The 19,301-nt window shown below is 43.6% G+C and overlaps 1 protein-coding gene across 1 annotated transcript in view; it reads right to left on the bottom strand.

The window, feature by feature from the left end:
• LOC126513419 (complement C5) overlaps positions 1-19,301 on the bottom strand; it is a 114,010-nt gene that overhangs the window by 50,516 nt on the left and 44,193 nt on the right. Inside the window, exons 7-18 of the mRNA XM_050161782.1 lie at positions 18,204-18,294; positions 17,009-17,123; positions 14,656-14,782; positions 12,312-12,427; positions 12,038-12,223; positions 10,850-11,053; positions 8,789-8,998; positions 8,388-8,537; positions 6,801-6,930; positions 4,182-4,256; positions 2,566-2,763; positions 918-1,008 (exon numbers count right to left, since the gene is read on the bottom strand). Coding sequence (XP_050017739.1) covers positions 918-1,008; positions 2,566-2,763; positions 4,182-4,256; positions 6,801-6,930; positions 8,388-8,537; positions 8,789-8,998; positions 10,850-11,053; positions 12,038-12,223; positions 12,312-12,427; positions 14,656-14,782; positions 17,009-17,123; positions 18,204-18,294 — 1,693 coding nt within the window. The remainder of the gene's footprint in view (positions 1-917; positions 1,009-2,565; positions 2,764-4,181; positions 4,257-6,800; positions 6,931-8,387; positions 8,538-8,788; positions 8,999-10,849; positions 11,054-12,037; positions 12,224-12,311; positions 12,428-14,655; positions 14,783-17,008; positions 17,124-18,203; positions 18,295-19,301) is intronic.

Here is a 19,301-nt window from a genome sequence, read left to right as displayed (position 1 = left end):
CTATCATCTATCTATCTATCTATCTATCTATCATCTATCTATCTATCTATCTATCTATCATCTATCTATCTATCTATCTATCTATCTATCTATCTATCTATCTATCATCTATCTATCTATCTATCTATCTATCTATGTTACTAGAAGCGCCGAGTAAGTAGCAGTGCTGGGAAGAAGGGATTTACAAGGGGAAGATGGGAAGAAGTGTGGAAGACGGATTTACAACGGGAAGGAGGAGGAGATGCACACAGAGGACCTAGGCTGGGCACCAGTGCAAGGCCAGTGATGGCTGGACTGGAAATGATGAGATGGGACCCAGTGTTTCCAACATTGCCTCCAATACCTGCTACAGAGAGGCTTCCCATTAAACTGAAACTCTAATAAAGAGTTCAACAAAGCATAACTACATTTTTCTTTCATCTGTTATATACAGCTGCTTTTATGTTGAAAATAGTTGCCCAATATGGCATATAGCACATAGCTAACTGCGTGCAGTAAATGCATATTAATATATCATATAGCACATAGCTAACTGCGTGCAGTAAATGCATATTAATATATCATATAGCACATAGCTAACTGCGTGCAGTAAATGCATATTAATTAATATATCATATAGCACATAGCTAACTGCATGCAGTAAATGCATATTAATATATCATATAGCACATAGCTAACTGCGTGCAGTAAATGCATATTAAAGATAAACCAAATAGAGTAGTACCCTTTCTTAGTAATAAGTGATGTTGCCCTGGACTCAATTCTCAGACAAAAGTATACTAAACACTAAACAAAGAAACAAAACAAAATTTAACCTGATAGTGACATTATCTTAATAACAGGGAAACAGTAGTGTCAAGATTTTGGGCAATAATGTTGAATTTTCCACATCTTCTGGCAGCAGAACATAAACACACCTTTTGAAAACATGATGAACTTCCCATAGCCAGCTCTCGGGAAAGTAGCTTCGAATGTCTGCTTTCATTGCTGGTAACAGGGTCTTCATGTCTAGGGGAAAATATAGTTATAGAAGCCAATATAAATTCTGCTTACAGGTGAATATTTAAATAAAACCATGCATTTGTGACTTAACTGTTTTCTAAAAGGTCAGTAAGGCATGGTGCTTAATGATTTAAAACGGAACTTTAAAACCTTAGAATGCGTCTACTAAGGACACTGGAGAAGCAGTGAAGAAACATCCCAGGACTTGTCTTTCTGAGATTGTACAGCCCATAAAGTTATCCGCAATTTTGTGATCTTGGAAATTAGATTTCTATTAGAAAACATGGACGTTTTCTGCGATCTCCGACTTAATTGGTAATTTGCATTTCCTTTAGTAGATGGGGCATCTGCTTCCACCCAAGATGCATTAATAGGGGGCTGGGGATTTACTACCAAGTCTAGAAACAGAAAACCAGACACAATATCAGAAACAACAGTTTTCAGACATTAGCATGGGCAGCATGGGCCTGGGATCCCTGAGGAGGTCATCTACTCGCCAGGGCAGGCAGAGGAGCCCACGCAGCTTGGTGGCCTTGGAGATGTGTGGCAGGACAGATGGGATTCTGGGGGGCCCAGCTCTCTAGCATAGGATGTAGACTCAGCAGGGAGGGGGTGCAAAGTGGGTACCACACAGCCAAAGTCAGCTGGAGGATGCCAGCTGAAAAACTGGGAAGTGAAAAAAAAAATGTGTACTAGATTGTTCATCAAAATGGTGCTTCATTAACCAAATAATATCACGGTTATGGTAAAAATGATCCCTAAATGGCATGAATTTTTTAAAATTGCAATGTCTTTTATGTCTGTAGGATGTACCAATTGAGATTGATTGTGTTGGTAACATGCACAGCTAAGCAAAACAGAGTAGAAAGGGGAGAAGCCTTTTGCTTTTGTTTCTTTCTTTTTTTTTCCCTAAGATGATGCATACATAAAGGTCTAAAAGTCTGGAAAACAGAAAGTTTTATAAATTCTAAAGAACATTGTTGGCTGAAACTAAAAGAAGACTTCCAGTTTTATCACAAGTGAGCAATGTTTTGCTCTGGTTAGAGGTCTTTGGCTGCATTTGGTCAGTGTAAACACAACCTTATTTATTTATTTTTGTTTTTTCAATTTAGGGTTTCTCTGTAGATTTTTGGAGCCTGTCCTGGAACTTGCTCTGTAGACCAGGCTGACCTCGAACTCACAGAGATCCGCCTGTCTCTGCCTCCCGAGTGCTGGGATTAAAGAAGTGTGCCACCACCGCCCAGCACAGACTTCATTTTCAATGGTAATAACAGAAATATAAAATTTTAGGATTCAAGGGTCTTTTGGGTTTAACCAATTCAAGGCTCCTGCTTGAGGCTTAGTCAAGCTTTGGGAACGAGGGGGCATTAGATCAGGATCTAGGCTTGACTGGGAATTATACCATTCCAAATCCCCAAGAATAACAGAAGAGTTTGGATATGTATGAGTGATCATTTCTTCTTTCAGTTTTTCCGAAACATCTAGGCTGCCTTTCTTAGCAGCATTAATTTACATAAAATCCCTCATATCAGATAGGATTCTGGCAGAAAAACTCATACTTACGCATCCTCCCCAACTGTACAAGTTTAAGAGAAGCTTCTTGTCGGATCTTGGTTGCGATGATACAACACTCATTGAAAGCCCTGACACAGTTTGGGCCAATGGTGACCCTGGCAACTCGTTGTGCACAGGTTTCATGGATGTTATGCTGGGCTCCATCAAAACAACATTTCTTTGGCACTTGGTGCTTGTATTTAGCAGCTGAAATGGTAACAACACAGAAACCCTTATCACACACAATCCTAACATCGCAGGTTTAGAACTCTCAAGGGATATTTGGTTCCTGCCGTCAAATAGCCTCCTCACTACAGCAGTTGGAGCTGGTCAACTGACCAGCTTCTTTTTGGGAAGTCTCCAAAAGCAGGGCAGAAGCAACCTCTGCAGGTGGTCTGTCCCAACTGGTGCTGAATGGTTGAAGGGCCTCCGGCAACTAAGCTAAATACTAACTTTTGAAAGACTCAAACACCCTTTTGAGTAGAGCAAATTAAATACCCAAAATACTTTGACATATTTAAAGATGGTTATTGTTATTATCCTTGTTTTTCTAACACCTTCACCAAGGGTGTCCTCTTGTCTTGTAAGAACTGTCAGAAAAAGCATCAAAACTGATGGCCTTGTCTAGGTGATCCTTCCTAGTCCATGTTCTTTATATGTTTACAGGTAAATAACCTATTAAAACTGTTCAGTAAAATTAAATTTTATTACCAAAAGATGGTTAATTATCACAAAAATCTTTTAAATAATTTTCAGTTTTGTTTTCCTTTGTTTTCTGAGATAGGGTTTCTCTGTGGAGCCCTGACTGTCCTGGAACTCACTTTGTACACAGGTTGGTCTAAAACCCACAGAGATCCACCTGCCTCTGCCTCCTCCTGCATGCTGGGATTAAAGGAGTGCATTACCATGTCTGGCTTGAATAATTTTCATTATCTATATTTTCTAAAGAATAATCTAAGTTCTCAAGTTTCCTAATGCTACAATCCTTTAAGATAGTTCCTCACATTGTGGTGACCCCACCATAAAATTATTTTCATTGCTACTTCATAACTGTAATTTTGCTACTGTTCTGAGTTGTAATACAAATATCTGTGTTTTTCAATAGTCTGAGGCGACAGCTGTGGAGGGGTCACACTTGCAGGCTGAAAAACACTACTCTCAGCGCTATTAGCTGTTAAGTACATAAAAGAAATAGGTTTCTTGTCAACCACAAATTTTGCCAGAATAAAATCAAAGAACATGATTTTAATTACTAGATGAAGTTTGTAGGATAGAAGCACTGGCAGCTAAAAGTCGATCTCTTTGGTTTCTAGAGAAAGAAATGCCTCCCTTGTACTCCAAGTACCAGACACGGAAGCCAGGGCCTTTGCGTGTGGGTGAGCTCCACACTCAGTGTGTCTCCAGACGTCATGACACAGCAGTAAAGACAGGCGTCTCCAAGTTAAGGGTACAGCCAGTGAAACGCCCGCTTTGTTGGGTTAACCTTTGGGAAGGCGGTGATCTAGACCGCCACACATCTCTTTTTTACTCATCCTTTGGAACTTGGGGAGGGTCTACATGGTTTCATTTCCGACAGCGGCAATGTGGTCGTCATGTTTTTCCAGCAGAAGAACCTTGCAGCCCACCTTGTTCCTCTATTTTCTTCTGCAGGAGGGTGTACACGTCTCTTTTTGGCCTGAGGATTTCTTTACATGATTCATCTGTTTTGAAAAAGACAGAGATGTAGAAAATTGGGGAAAGGACATAAAATCTGAAATAAAAATAAGTTTCATCAGAGTATTTGAAACACCCCGAGTGATTGATTTAACAAGTCTGTACCGACAGCCTGATTCAGATTAGGGTCATTGCATGGTGCTGCACAAGACCCTTTGCATGCATGCTTGGATTGTGTAGCTTGGTGTTCTTGTGGGGCTCCTAACAGTGGGCGCAGGCGTGTCTGCAACTCTTCTGTCTGCTCTTGGGACCCCTTTCCTCCTACTGAGTGCCTTGCCCAACCTTGCTATGAGGGTTTGTGGCTAGTCTTATTGCTTCTTTCTATGCTGTGTTAGGAGATATCTCTGGGAGGCCTGCTCTTCTCCGAAGTAAAATGGAAGTCTAGTGGAGAGGAGAGGTGTGAGGGAGAACTGGGAGAAGTGGAGGGAGGGATGCTGCAATTCAGGATGTATTGCATGAGAATAAATAAACCAGGCTGTGGTGGTGCACGCCTTTAATGTCAGCACTCAGGAGGCAGAGGCAGTCTTGTCTACAGAGTGAGTTCCAGGATAGCCAGGACTGTTACACAGAGAAACCCTGTCTCAATAAACCAAATAAATAAATTAAATAAAAAGAAAAAAAAAACTAGATTAGACTCTGTGTTTCTGTGTGTTCCACCTTTGAATATAACATGGTTCATCAAGGATCTAGCATCATGTACTCTGGTTTGTCTTATAATCTTGGTTTTGAATATGGCTGCTTTTCGGATCCATTGGTTACATTTAGCAGGAGACAAGTTGTTGTTGAGTTACATTTTCCTCTTTTAATTTTGTTAAACATTTATTTATTTGCTTGTGTGTATGCATGTGTGCACTCACATGCAAGTGTGCAAGTGGAAGTCAGAGGACGGCTTGCAGTGGCTGGTTCTCTCCTTCCACAGTGGGGTTCCGAAGATCAAGCTCCAGTCACTATGATTCGCAAATACTGGTACCCACTGTTCCACCCTGCTGGCCCCTATCTTTTATTTGTTTTTAGAGCTGTATTGCTTTAAATATGTCATGGTGTTAAGTAGAACTGTGAACATTTTAAAACCACACAAACAAGGTCACTGCCATGTGATATCTGCTATCAAAGAGTTGTGGCACCGGAGGAGAGACAAGACGTAGGACTAAGGCGTGCAATGGTGGGGTTTAATGGTCGCAACATGGAGGAACCATAGAGTTTTAGAAGCCAGAGGTAAACTGGGGAATCACACCCGAACTGCAAACAGACCTAGTTTCTATAAAATCCTCTGCAGCAATGGAGGAGTGTAGTGATAAGAGCGGCGAGGCTGCGTCCCCGGCACCTGGCCGCCCGCATGGCTAGCTTATGCCCGAAATAATTACATGGAAACCGTATTCTTTTAAACACTGCCTGGCCCGGCTAGTTCCAGTTTCTTATTGGCTAGCTCTTACATATCGATCTAACCCATTTCTAATAATCTGTGTAGCTCCACGAGCTGGCTTACCAGGAAAGATCTTAACCTGCGTCTGTCTGGAGTGGGAGAATCATGGCGACTCCCTGACTCAGCTTCTTTCTCCCAGCATTCTGTTCTGTTTTCTCTGCCTACCTAAGGGTTGGCTTATCAAATGGGCCTAGGCAGTTTCTTTATTAATAAGAAATTATTCCCACATCAGAGGAGGCCATGGCTAATTGTGCGCAGAGGAGAGAGCCCCCGAGGGGCTTGTTCACTGCTTTTGAGACAGGGCTGGCCTCCAACCCAGTCCTCCCGCTTCCGCCTCCCCAGTGGCTTGGATTTGCGGATGTGCACCCTGGCACCTGGAGGGATTCTTATTTTAGCTGAAACAGGCTTATGAGGAGAATGCAGCCTCCAAGGAAGAGCAGGGTGAGAAGGGGTTGTGTAGGCCAGGAAGATAATGGGGGGCACTGAGGACTACACTGAAGAGGTTGTATTTTATCTTGAAAATGAACAAAACACGCTAAGTTGTGTGTGTGTGTGTGCAATGTGTGTACCTGTGCATGCTAGTGTGTGTGAAGCTGCACTTGGAGGTCAAAGGTCAATGTCAGTTGTTTTTTTCCGTTACTCTCCACCTTTATGTGTGTATGTATGTATGTATGTATGCATGCATGTATTTGATATCTGTGGATACTTTGCCTGCATGTATATAATGTGTGCATGCCTGGTGCCCCAGGAGACCAGTAAAGGACATCAGAATCCCTGGAACTGGGGTTCTGGATAGTGTGAGCTGCTATGTGGGTGCTGGGACCTGAACCTGGGTCCTTTGAAAAAGCAGCCAGTACTCTTAACCACTGAGCCATCTCCACAGCTACTGTCCTACTTTTTGAGATAGGGTCTCCCTGAACTTGGAGCTCTCTGGCTGGCTAGACTGGCTGGCTGCTGAGCTCTAAGGACTTGCTTCTCTGCTCCTTCCCCCATCTGTACCCACACTGGATACCTTAGGGGGACTCTATAGACTCGGGGAAGTCTCTGGAAGTGGGGTAAAATGAGGGCTGGAGGAACCTCCCAGCCACAGAAGTGCTGAATGTTTTACCGTGTTGATGGGAGTCATCTGCGTTTGCGTTGGTGAGGAATGTGAGTCCAGCCAGATGGAACACATCTGCATTGTTACGGCCGCCACCTGCTCCACAGCCCAGGTCATGCTTATCGAAAGCTTGAAACACCTGTCCAGAAAGGCAAAACACTGATCTTATCCACCACAGGATTAGAGGAATTAGTTCTCATGCAATGTCAACAAATTTGTGAGACACGGGGACACATCTAATGATCAAAGACACCTTTCCCAACTTCATTCCTTCAGTTGTATTTATAAAAACCTTCCTATTTAAAATCAACCAAGAATGAAGCCTTAAACAAATAGTATTGATGAGGAGAATCTTAGAAATTGTCTCAGAGCATATACTATATAGAATACACGAATATATATGTAATACACACATGCACATGCAATCATACATGCATGTGTGCACACACACATGCACACATGTGCACACACATGCACACACACATATAGATCAATGTGGGAAAGGATGAAAAGACATGCACACATGTGCACATACACACACATACACACATAAATCAATGTGGGAAAGGATGCACACACATATAAATCAATGTGGGAAAGGATGCACACACACATGCACGCATGTGCACACACATGCACACACACATAAATTAATGTGGGAAAGGATGTACACACATGCGCACACACACATATAAATCAGTGTGGGAAAGGACGCACACATACATGCACACACATATAAATCAATGTGAGAAAGGATGCACACACATGCACACACACATAAATCAATGTGAGAAAGGATGTACACACATACACACATGCACATACACACATATAAATTAATGTGGGAAGGGATGCACACATACATGCACACACATATAAATCAACGTGAGAAAGGATGCACACACACATGCACACACACATATAAATCAATGTGGGAAGTATGATGGGATGAAATAACAGACAAAACTGATTTTTGTTTCGGGAAAAACTCTAGATTCTAAGAGGGAAAACACTACAGGTGGTTTATTATGGCTTTAATTTTGACTCAAGAAATGTCCTTTCTTCTCTAAATGTTTTTAACGTCATAGCTTCTTGGTTCGTTCTGCCTCTACAAAGAAACCCAAGCCTAGGAATAAGAGCTGACTGTGGTGGAGTAGATGAGAACATGTGGGACCTGGCCATTTCCACATCTGCCTGGAGTACAGACTTCAGGGAGAATTCAAACAAACAAGCCAAGGAACTCAGGGATTCCCTGGTTTCTTCCCCAGGGTTCTCTCCTGTGCAGCTTCTGTCACTACTTCCCCTGACCCAAATCCTCAAACTCCCAAGTGATGAGTGCTACGGCTCCCATAGTCCCGCCTGCTTACGGTGCTTGCACCTTTATTTGGCAGACCTGAGAAGGACAGACAACCTGCGCGTTAGGGACAAATATGAAGACGGGTTTTTTTTTTTTAAAATTAGAAACTCCATGTCGAGTGTTGAACAGCAGGCAGGGCCCCCTAGTTCCTCCCACGTAACCAGCCCCAGCAGGCCACACCTTGTGAAGCGCTGCGCCACACTAGCCCACCCCACGGTTGCCACACAAGTGGACTTAACTCTTTGCATGGGCCTTTTGACTTTTTCCTGGACTTGGTACACAGCACTGTCGACTGCCGCGAGTGCCACCCACGAGTCTGCGTCAGTCACCATTTCAAGGGACACAGTTTGGCCTGGAGAATAGACGTCTGCATCTGGAGACAGATGAACCTAAACGATTTGAAAAAGAAGATCATTTGTATCTGATAAACCAATCAAAGGCAATGGCTTTAGCCCACCTCCTTCACCCACAAGAGAGTCGCACTGCGAACCAATCAAAGCCAAGGGCTTTAGCCCTCCTCCTTCACCCACAAGAGAGTCGCACTGCGAACCAATCAAAGTCAAGGGCTTTAGCCCTCCTCCTTCACCCACAAGGGAGTTGCACTGCACTGTGGATGCTGCTGTGTGCACGTGTGTCTCACCTGCAGCTGGTTGCCACACTTCTCTTCAACGTTTATCCAGACCGAGTCAGCCACTAATTCTGCTGTCTGCTCTCCTGTGACAATGTAATAGACCAGGAGTCGGGCTGAGGGGACCATGTCCTGTGTCACTGGAATGTTTATGTTTTGATAAGATGAATAGAGAAGTTTCTCTTTTGTGCCATACTGTACAATTTTGCCCTTGGATAAAATCTGAAATTAAACAGCAACAGCAACAATCAAACAACAACAACAACAACAACAACAAAAACCAGAAATGGAACCTGCATCCAGGATGCAGTTTGGAGCTGGAACAAAAATTACACTGAGACAGGGAAATTACCATATGTTCCTACTGGGTGCTGGGTTTCACATTTAATAAACTTTAATTCTCACAATATATCAGTGAGACAGGAATATTTATCTCCATTGAAAAAAACTGAGGCTGAGGTAGGTAAAGTGCTTAACACACAAGAGTGAGGATCAGAGTTCAAATCCAGCCTCCACATAAATGTAGGTACAGCAGCTGCCAGTAATCCTAGCACTCACGAGTCTGAAACAGGATCCCCAGGGGCAAGCTGGGTAGTAAGATTAGCTGGTCAGCAAGTTCTGGGTTCAGGCAGAGAACCTGCTTCAATAAATAGAGATGGTGTAGGGGGCTTGCTGTCAGCTTCAGGCTTTCACATGTGTGCACACAGACACAAGCGTCTGCACACATGCTCTCATTTAAGTGTGAACTCACTAACATGTAGGCATGAGTAAGCACACACAAAGAAAGAAGGACTCTGAGGCTCAGGAGCTAACTAGTGTTAGCTCTCAGGCATCTGAACTGGCCTGTCCTTGGGGTCCTGACAGGATACATGCTCAACTGTGGCCACTAAGAGCACCTCCTGTGCACATTTGCTTTTAAAAGGTGGGCCTGCCCACCTCCTGTCTCTTTCTATTTTTCTCTCTGCTTTTTTGCTTGTCTGTTTTTCCCTTTCTCTCCCTTTAACCATCTCTTCTCTTCTGCTTCTCCTTGCCCCAGAGATCAGTCCCCACCCCCTTGCTTTCCTCTTTTCATGTTCCCTTTCTCCTAATAGCCCCTCCCACCTGAGCTCTGTCACAGGGTGCCTTTCTCTCTCCCACTGTGCTTTTAAATAAGCCACTATAAATGTCATACTGATTCTAAGCTCAGAACCACATAACAGGAAACCAGAGAGCTCTGCTTAAAGCTGGACCTGTTTGAAATCTTAAGTTTACTAAAACCTCTGTTGTCTTTTTGACTTAATAAAAACAACAACAGTTGAGTAAGCAGAGCAGTGTCTCATCTGGGGATTAGGTTTTAAAGTCCTGGATTAGATTCTAAATGGGGGCTTAGAGTTAATAAAAAAAAAATGACATGAAATCAAGATGTCTTCAAAGGTCCTGTTGTCTTGTCCTTAGATAGTAGGATTGCACTCATCATATGCAGCCCGTAAACTGCTCCCCTGATTCTTTCATCAGTTAGTATGGTTTCTATGGTCCTTGTCTTTCAATGTCTCCTAAAGAACATTGGAGAAGTCACCACCCATTTGCCCTGGGACACTGGAATAATTCATCCATCTCCTTGGCAAAACTGTTAGGCATCTTTTGAACCCTCTTTCTGAGGCTGTACCAGGTTAACCGGTATAGCTCTTGGACAAGAAAGTGGATAATGTAACTCAATTCTTACAGGAAGCCAGCCCCCTGCTGTGACAAGGAAATAGACAAGCTTGAGTTAGGTGTAGGTAAGTAATCCTTGGCTGGGAAATAGGAGGAGGTGGCGCAATGAGATCGACTGTCTTGGACGGAATCACTGGGCAGGAAATCAGGGCTCCTCAGTTCAAATCATCACCGTCTCCCCTCTCTCCGCTTTATGGATGTTTTGTCTTGTGGCCTCTCTGTCCCCCTCTGAAAAGAGACTCATGCTCTTCCTCAGTGTTTAGAGAGCTGTAGGCCATGTGCTCGGAAACACATATGTGGAAGTCACTACCCCCCTTCTCTGCCAACAGGACGGTGTTCTGGTCTGGGGATCGGGCAGAGATCGATCTTCATTGTACTTACCAAGTAATTATAGTGAGTTATTTTGTCAATATATGGACTCTTGGGGGTAACAATAATATTCAGGAATTCTCCCACAAACATGGGTTTGTAGTTTTCAGTCCAAGCAATATAAATGTAACTTTGGCTGAGAGATGAGTATGTGATTGCTTGATACTCTTTGCTGGCTTGATTTTCTTCTGGAAGTTCTGGGACATCAGTTTTGACCTAGAAAGGAAAATTTCAAAAGTCCTCATGGGCTGTGTGTAACTGCTTCTGTAAAACATATCTTTTGATTTTTCATATTCCTAAATTTCCCCTATGCTGGCTGCCAAAGAGAAGAAACATCTAGATTATTCCAGTGTTTGTAGAGTTGTGGTGTCTAGTAACTTTAGAAAGTCTATGGAAAGTACAGAGGGGAAGGTGGGCTGTGTGGGGAAGTCTGACCAAGCCAAGAGGAGGACCTTCCAAGGCAGGAAAATGGGCACGCTTCCTGAAATACCATGGTGAACTGGAGATGACCTGGTAGGAGAAATGACAGAGGCAGCGGTAACTCGCCAGGGCTGGAGTACACACCCTAGTGGCTGTCTCACCAATTTCAGTGGGAAGTAGTGACGCCGGCGTGCCACTCAGGGGATGGTGATGCCTGCTTTCAGGTGGGGGAGGGTTCCTAGCTCATGCGCTGGAGTTATCCTAAGATGCCCTATAGCGACCGTTAGCTTCAGCCAGGGACTTGAGCTATTAGCCCGCTTGAGTGTCACTTGGGAACTTGAACACATTTTCTGGGGGTGAAGATGAGGAAGTGAGCTCCAAATTGAGTAGTTAATATATCAGGGAAAAAGGGGAGACTTTCACATCTGACTCCTGAGCGACCCTGAAAAGATAAAATATGCGTGCGTTGGAGAGGTATATTCCTACCACTGATCTCCACTGTTGTGCCTACTCTGACACTTCTGAATCTTCTTGGCATAAAAGGAAATAGTTAATTTCCAAACAACAAAAAAATCTGACATCATTCAAGGTTTTGAATTCTGTCCCTTCGACTGTCCCCACGGCCATTCACAACATTAGCAAAACGTTTTAGGTACGTGTTTTGTTTCGGGTGCAAAACTGTGGAATTCTTCTGTGGACTCGTGGATGAAATCAGCCACCTTTGGTCTGTATGTCAGGTGAAACACACAGTCAGAAACACAGCCAGAACATTCAGCTCACGTTAAAGTGCAGCGCCGTCACTTCAGATGGGATATTGACCACAAAGGGAGCGACTCCATCGGTGGCGTGAGTGACGCTTCTCTTGGGCTCCAGGTCAGAAGTGTCTTGATTCTCATCGACTGCTTGCGCTGTCAGAATGACTGGAATCCCGCCGACCAGCTGATCAAGCGAGTCCTTAACCTGAACCTGTTTGCCAGAACAATCCCGTCATGTCTCAAATCAGAACAACTCGAAAATGGCTTTCTTTCCTCTCCACCTCCTCCAGCCCGCCTACCTTAATGGAAAATGGAATCCCGGGCTTCAAGAAAAGTGGAGTAGCAACCAAATTCAGTGTGTATGGAGAGATGACGTATTTGATGCCAGGAAGGTCAGCTTCTTCTGAAAATCCACCTACGACAGGGCAGCAGGCACTGTGTTAATGTTCCCAGAAAATTGATGGTGGTCTGTAGGATGCCTGACGGGTCTATGTGCCATAGACTAACTTGTCCCCTCCACCCATTCCTGCCTTCAATCCCTAGCCCATTGTAACGGGAGCAGGCTTCCCGCATGAGGACAAGAAGCCGGGGCTTCTGAAGCCTATGTAGACAGCTCCCTGTCAGATGTCCCTGTGTGAGTCAGGCTGCAAAGAGACAGAGGGATGTGAAGGACGATGTCACCTTTTAACAGTGGCTTCAGGTTCAGTTGAATGTGTTCAAAGGCTCAGTGAGAGAGCAGGGAACCCAGAGGCTGAGCCTTAACAGGTGGAGAGAACTAGAGAAGAATCAGACACTTGGACACTGGGAAAAGCCCCGAAGTCTTACTTGAAGAGCCTCATTGGATTGCCCTGCAGCTTAAAATTAAACAATAGCAAGGATAAGGTAAAAACCTCTAGTTTCCTCAACCTCCTTCCTATTTCCCCAGGCAGCCAGACCAGACAGAGCTGTCCTCAAGCAGGTGTCACGGCCCCCCCTTTTCTCTGGCCTCTCTAAGGAGGGAACCCTGCCTTACCCCATCTACCAGCCCTGCCTCCAAACCCCAGGTTTCTTCAAGACTGGTCATCTTTAGGACAGTGTTGTTGGTTACTGCACAGTCATCCCGAAGCCCATCTCTTTACAGGCTCAGAGCCTGTGCAGGATTCTTGCCCGGGTCCCTTGCTAACTGCCTCTGTGCCCATCCAATACTAATCTGTATGCGGCTTGCGTGCGGTGGATGCTTAGCTCACGTGTGGGATCCTGTACATTAATAAACAGCCTTTGAATATCTCATAACTATTGCTTACACTAAGTCTATTTGAAGCCAATTGAGGAACAAAACAAAGGTGAGAAAGATACATTACTACCATGTTGGAAACAAAAGCCAGGCTGTGGAGTGTAAGGTAACCACCATCTCTAGCAGCCCCCGAATCTAGCAACGCATGGTATTCAATAACATAATATTTAAGTCCTCTATCCTGCAACCAGAGAAGGAAATCTCAGTGGGTGAAGGGTGCCTTAGGAATCACTGAAGATTATTGTTGTAAAGAAAAAGCTAGATTTAGTGTGGTTAAATTGCTTATTCAAGTTCAGTTGGGGGTTTGATATAAACCTGAAATATAAAACCATATTAGTTATAAACACATACCAGAAGACAGCTTGACTCAGCTTGGAGTAGTAATTACTAGCTATTAAAAGTCATGAGAACCAAGTGTAAGACACATGTTAGTAATCCCAGCATTTAGGAGGCTGAGACAGTAGGATTGCTGTAGGTTTGAGGCTGGCCTGTGCTACATAGTGGGAGCCTGTCTCAGAATGACAACCATGGGAGGGGATTTGAGAGCTACAGACAGTAAGTTAATTAAACACGCTAATGACATGGTAGGACGGCCCTGTGAGGAAGAAGCTGGATGGGAAGAGGAAGGAGTGGAGAAGCTGGCGCTCAGGTGGCACTGGGTGTGTGACACGGATGACGATGGCGCAGTGACTGGCACTTACGTCACGCCTTAGCAAACAGTTTACACACTGGGCGCCAGAAGCGCAAGTGAAACAGCTGTAGAGATACTGGCAAATGCTGGTTTGTTTTCGTGGTTCTGATGATAGGGAGGGGGCTGCAGAATAACACAACAAATCATCCACTTTTTTTTAAAAAATATTTATTTATTTATTTATTTATTTATTTATTTATTTATTTATTTATTATGTATACAATATTCTGTCTGTGTGTATGTCTGCCATCCAGGAGAGGGCACCAGAACTCATTACAGATGGTTGTGAGCCACCATGTGGTTGCTGGGAATTGAACTCAGAACCTTTGGAAGAGCAGGCAATGCTCTTAACCACTGAGCTATCTCTCCAGCCCTTTTTTTTGTTTTTTGTTATTTTTTTGAGACAGGTTTCCTTTGTGTTGCATTGCCTGTCCCGGAACTTGCTCTGTAGGCCAGGTTGGCTTCTAACTCACAGAGATCCGCCTGCCTCTGCCTCCTGATTAAAGGTGTGCGCTACCACCACCCAGTTCTGCACTCATTCATTTTTAATGTCATAAAAAGGAAAGGAAAAATTTAGCTATGAAAGAAAAATGTGAAGGGGCTGTAGAAGTCACTTACACTATTGATACGATGTCTAAATCTACACCAAGAGGATGTTGTACAGACACACACCACTTACCGGAAGCTTCTGTGACTGTCACAGCGATATAAAGGTACTTGTCATGTAACTCTTCTAGACTTTCATATGACAGTTCTTTAACTGCTGTTTCAGAATCAAACGCGAGGCGAGCGACTCCATTGATCAACTTTTTAAAAGGACAAAAGGAAGAGTCAAAACAGAGAACATAGAAGGAAAACTTCGGTCTGCTTTTGCTAGCCTCTCGAAGGCGAATTCCAGAAGCCACACGCATATTATGGTTATAATTAAAGTGACTGGGCCCACAGAGACAGCCGGGATGCTGTTTCCTCTCGCTCGTGCAGAGTTACAGATGTGGAAGGGCTTGGGTCATCACATGGTCTGTTGAGTACCAATTGATAATACAGTACACAATAAGTAAAGAAACATTAGGTTTGTTTATATCTTATTGTTTAATTATGAATTTTATTATTGAATTATTAAACGATACTATTTCTCCTCTGATTTGTTTTTGAATTATTTCTTATTAGAAAATGGTTTGACCTGGAGCAGGCGTTTTTGTATGATTTAGCTCGACTGACCTAGGGCCTCCTAGGACCTCACGCATGTCAAACATGCACTTCATCATTGAGCCACACTCTTTGTCTTTATTTCCTTTAAATCTCAGTGCTTAAGGTAGAATCTTGAATTTTAAAATGACTCTTAATTTACATTTTGAATAAATAAGCTAAATGCCTGATCATACAAAATTCACAATAAATGGGTATGCAAATGTATAGAAAAGAGAGGAGACCTCATGCCATCTGTGGGGTACTGTAGAAAGCATGAAACGAGAGAAAAGGGAGCAGGGGCTGGAATCTCGGTCCCTGTAACAGTACACACATAACCCTGGACAGATTTCACCAGCATCCACACATGGTAGGATGCTAGCAGCGTCTACACTACACACGGTGTGGGCGCTCTGCCCTGAGGATGCTAACAGCATCTACACTGCACACGGTATGGGCGCTCTGCCCTGAGGATGCTAACAGCATCTACACTGCACACGGTGTGGGCACTCTGCCCTGAGGATGTCAGCAGCATCTACACTGCACACGGTGTGGGCGCTCTGCCCGGAGGATGTCAGCAGCGTCTACACTACCCATTGCACCGGTGCTCTGTACCGAAGAGGCATTCCTGCCTTCAGCAGCTCAATACCAGAAAGCAGATTTATTTTTAAGCAATCATAAATAATTCTGGGCATTGTTAAGCATTCGTTGTCTTAGATGCTCCCCACCCTAGTTGAAAGCCACACTGAAGAATGTATAAAACATACTTTAATGAGACCTGAGGCCTGGGAATGAGGAGCCTGCCTGACTCCATTTTGAATGCATGAGACATTATGCTGTATTTAAAAAAATAAGTTTCTATTTACTGTGAGCGTTGAGTTTCTCTCTGTTTCCTGGAACCTGACCTACCCCAACCCATGACATTGATTTTTTTTTTTTTTTTTATAATACCCTTACTGCCCTTGACTCTCCCTGACCCTCCCTGACCCCTCCCTAATCACACGGTGGGTGATCACATGATTTTTTTAAACTTATTTTTGTATTTCTTTATTACCCCATTGTCTCTTTTGTAAAACTATTCTCGATTTTACCCCTTAAAAGAGGCCCAAGAGATGGATTCGGTGTTTCTGTCTTTAACCAGCTTAGGAGGCAGCTGCTGGCCCACCCTTGGGTGCACTCCAATGAAAATCAAGCTTGGTTCAAATTTGACTCAAACTGTGGTAGTGGTCTAATTCTCTCTGTTGGGATTAACAGGAATACATAGAATTGCCGACTAACTGTGTTGAAAAGGGGACTGTGTTGAAAAACAAAGAACGAGAAGGAATTAGGCTCAGGGGAGACAGGAAGGCATGGAGGGGAGGGGAAGCTTTGGAGACAGTGGACTGCTAAGTCAGGCGGGAGAGAGACGGCATGATGTTAGCTGTCTGGGGAGGCTGGTGCCAAAGAAAGGGCTGTGTGTTTATTTTCTTTGCTTCTGGTTTGCATGCATGCATGTATGTTCTGTTTGCTGTACGAGCATGTGTATATACATCTTTTTGCATGTTTGTGAGTATACAGGCAAGGGCAGGAGCATGTGTATGTAAAGGCCCAAGTATCATACTGGACTGTTCTTCCACCTTGCTTGTTGAAACGGGTCCCTCAATCCAGCCAGAGGTTGCCAGTATGGCTCATATCTGTAGTCAGCTTGCCTTGGGGTTTGAAAGGGGAGATTTATCTGAAGGGCACTAGATGCCGACTGAGAATTTTAACCTCACTGTCCACATCTGTACAGATTTGGGTTGAACTAGAGGGCTTGCAAGATACTATCCCTCCTCGCATTGTCTTTGAAGTCTCAGCAAACATCTTACCCTTGTAACTTGCATTGCCTTCTGCATCATTTCCTTCTGATCCTCTTTTATGTCTTCTTTCAACCCAAAAAAGACATACACCTCAGCATCGGAGACTACTTTATTATAAAAATATCTGTCAAACAAGAGCAGAAAGTTGTTTCCCTAACATCGTTACAATAGATGACTCAGAAAAAAAATCTAACAATATTAAATTATATAAGGCACATAATATATGTCTACCCATTGTTGTATTCCACCCCTAGATGGCCACAGCAAGAAAAATAGGCTTTTAATCCCAGCACTCTGAATTCAAGGTCAGCCTTGTCGACATATTGACCTCTGGGCCATTAGTGAGAACCTTTCTCAAAAAAAAAAGGGTAGCTCAAGGCTGCATGACTTAAAAAGGGAGTGTCCACTGTGGCAAGGAAGGAGGGTGGAGCTCACGGAGACAGGAGGATGTGGCTGTGGATCCTATCATTTGGCAGTCCAGGAAGCAGAAATGGGATGCATCTTTCCAGTTTGGCCGAGAAAAGTGGGGTGGGTAATATAATTAAAAGTCATTGTATGCATGTGTTTAATTTTCAAAGAATTAATTGAAGTATTATATTAGAGATGAGATAATAAGTGGAACCTTTTGTGTCAGTCTCCATACCCTAAATCGTGCTGTGTGGTGGTTTGAATGTAATTGGCCCCCATAAGCTCACAGGGAATGGCACTATTAGGAGGTGTGGCTTTGTTGGAGGAAGTGTGTCACTGTGGGGGTGGACTCTGAGGTCTCCTATGCTCAGGATACCACTCAGTATCTCAGTTGATTTCCTGTTGCCTACAAGTTGTAGTACTCTCAGCTAAGTAGTACTCTCAGCTACTCCTCCAGCACCATGGACTCCTGAACACTGCCATACTTCCACCATGATGATAATGGACTGAACCTCTGAACTGTAAGCCAGCTCCAATTAAATGCTGTCCTTATAAGAGTTGCTGTGGTTATGGTGTCTGTTCACAGCATAGAAAGGCTGACTATGTGTTTATGAATGCATACACTGAGTTTTAATCTTGAGGACATTTTTTTTCTGCCTTCAAAGCTGACGTCAGGATAGGCAAACAGAGCAGTCAGCATGAAGTCTCAGTTCATCCCCAAAGTCATGGAACACAGTAAGTCACAGGTCACCTAAGGAAAACTCTGAGAGCTAGAACCAGAACTAATGTAACTTACCTGGCTGTCACAGTGATTTCAAAATTCTTAAAGTTCTTATAACTAATGAAGTTACTTTCTGGCTCTATTGAAACAGAGAAACGCGGCAAGACTGGAAATAGAAATGAAGAGATGGTGTTATCATTTACCCAGAATGGGCCCTGAAGCACATCAGACATCTGTACTTTCTAGGCAGATAACTGGTAGCATTAATAAAGCATCTCCATCTGATGTGGGACCCCCTTCTGTATTCTGTGAGTGTGTTTTATTACCATTGTTTAATACATTAGCTGTTTTGGGTCTGTGGCAGCACAGAATAGAGCAAGGCGAGAATTCCAAATAGAGATAGAAGAAAAAAGAAGGTAGAGTTAGAGAGATACCACGTAGTTGCCAAAGGAGACAGATGCTGGGACCAACCAGTAAACCATGAGCCTCATGGCAATATATAAAATAATAGAAATGGGTTAATTTAAGATGTAAGAGTTAGTTAGTAAGATGTCCGAGTGAATAGGCCAAGTGATGTTTTAATTAATACAGTTTTTGTGTGATTATTTTGGGTCTGGGTAGCCAGGAAACAAATGAGCATATCTCACCTAAAATATGGCACCCATGTGGGCAATTACATCCACATAAAACTTGAGATAGTTTAAATAGAAATTCTAGACACAAAACAGAGTTTAACACAGCTTCTTGGTAGGTGCATTTTTTTTTTCTGGATGAGTCCGTTTGCTGGAGGCAAGCAGGGGCACCGCGGCTCCTTTAAGAGAGGTCTTCCTGACTCAGCATTGATAGCAAAGACTGTGTGGCCTCTTTAGGGGAGGGTTTCCTGGTTTCTGCTAGTTGAACAAATAGCTTTGGCTCTTTAAGGAGGCTGAGCACTTAAATGGTGTCTGTGAGTTGTGTGTTACAAATTGCTTAATGGTGACACAGACCCACTGTGAACCTGATCTGGGGTGGTGTGTATGGCTCTCAGAAGCAGTGAGCATGACTCTGCCATGTTGGACTGGGAAGAGTCAACAGGCAGGGCTGCAGAGCTGGTCCTAGCCATGCCTGTTTACATTAAAAAAGACATTTCTGTTCAGAAAATAATTGCAGATATGCACACAATAAAGACAGATT

Source organism: Alexandromys fortis, unplaced genomic scaffold (assembly GCF_014885135.2).
Source record: "Alexandromys fortis isolate MF-2015 unplaced genomic scaffold, M_Fortis_MF-2015_v1.1 scaffold_74, whole genome shotgun sequence".
Taxonomy (NCBI): Eukaryota; Metazoa; Chordata; class Mammalia; order Rodentia; family Cricetidae; genus Alexandromys; species Alexandromys fortis.
This window is presented reverse-complemented; position numbering and strand designations above follow the sequence as displayed.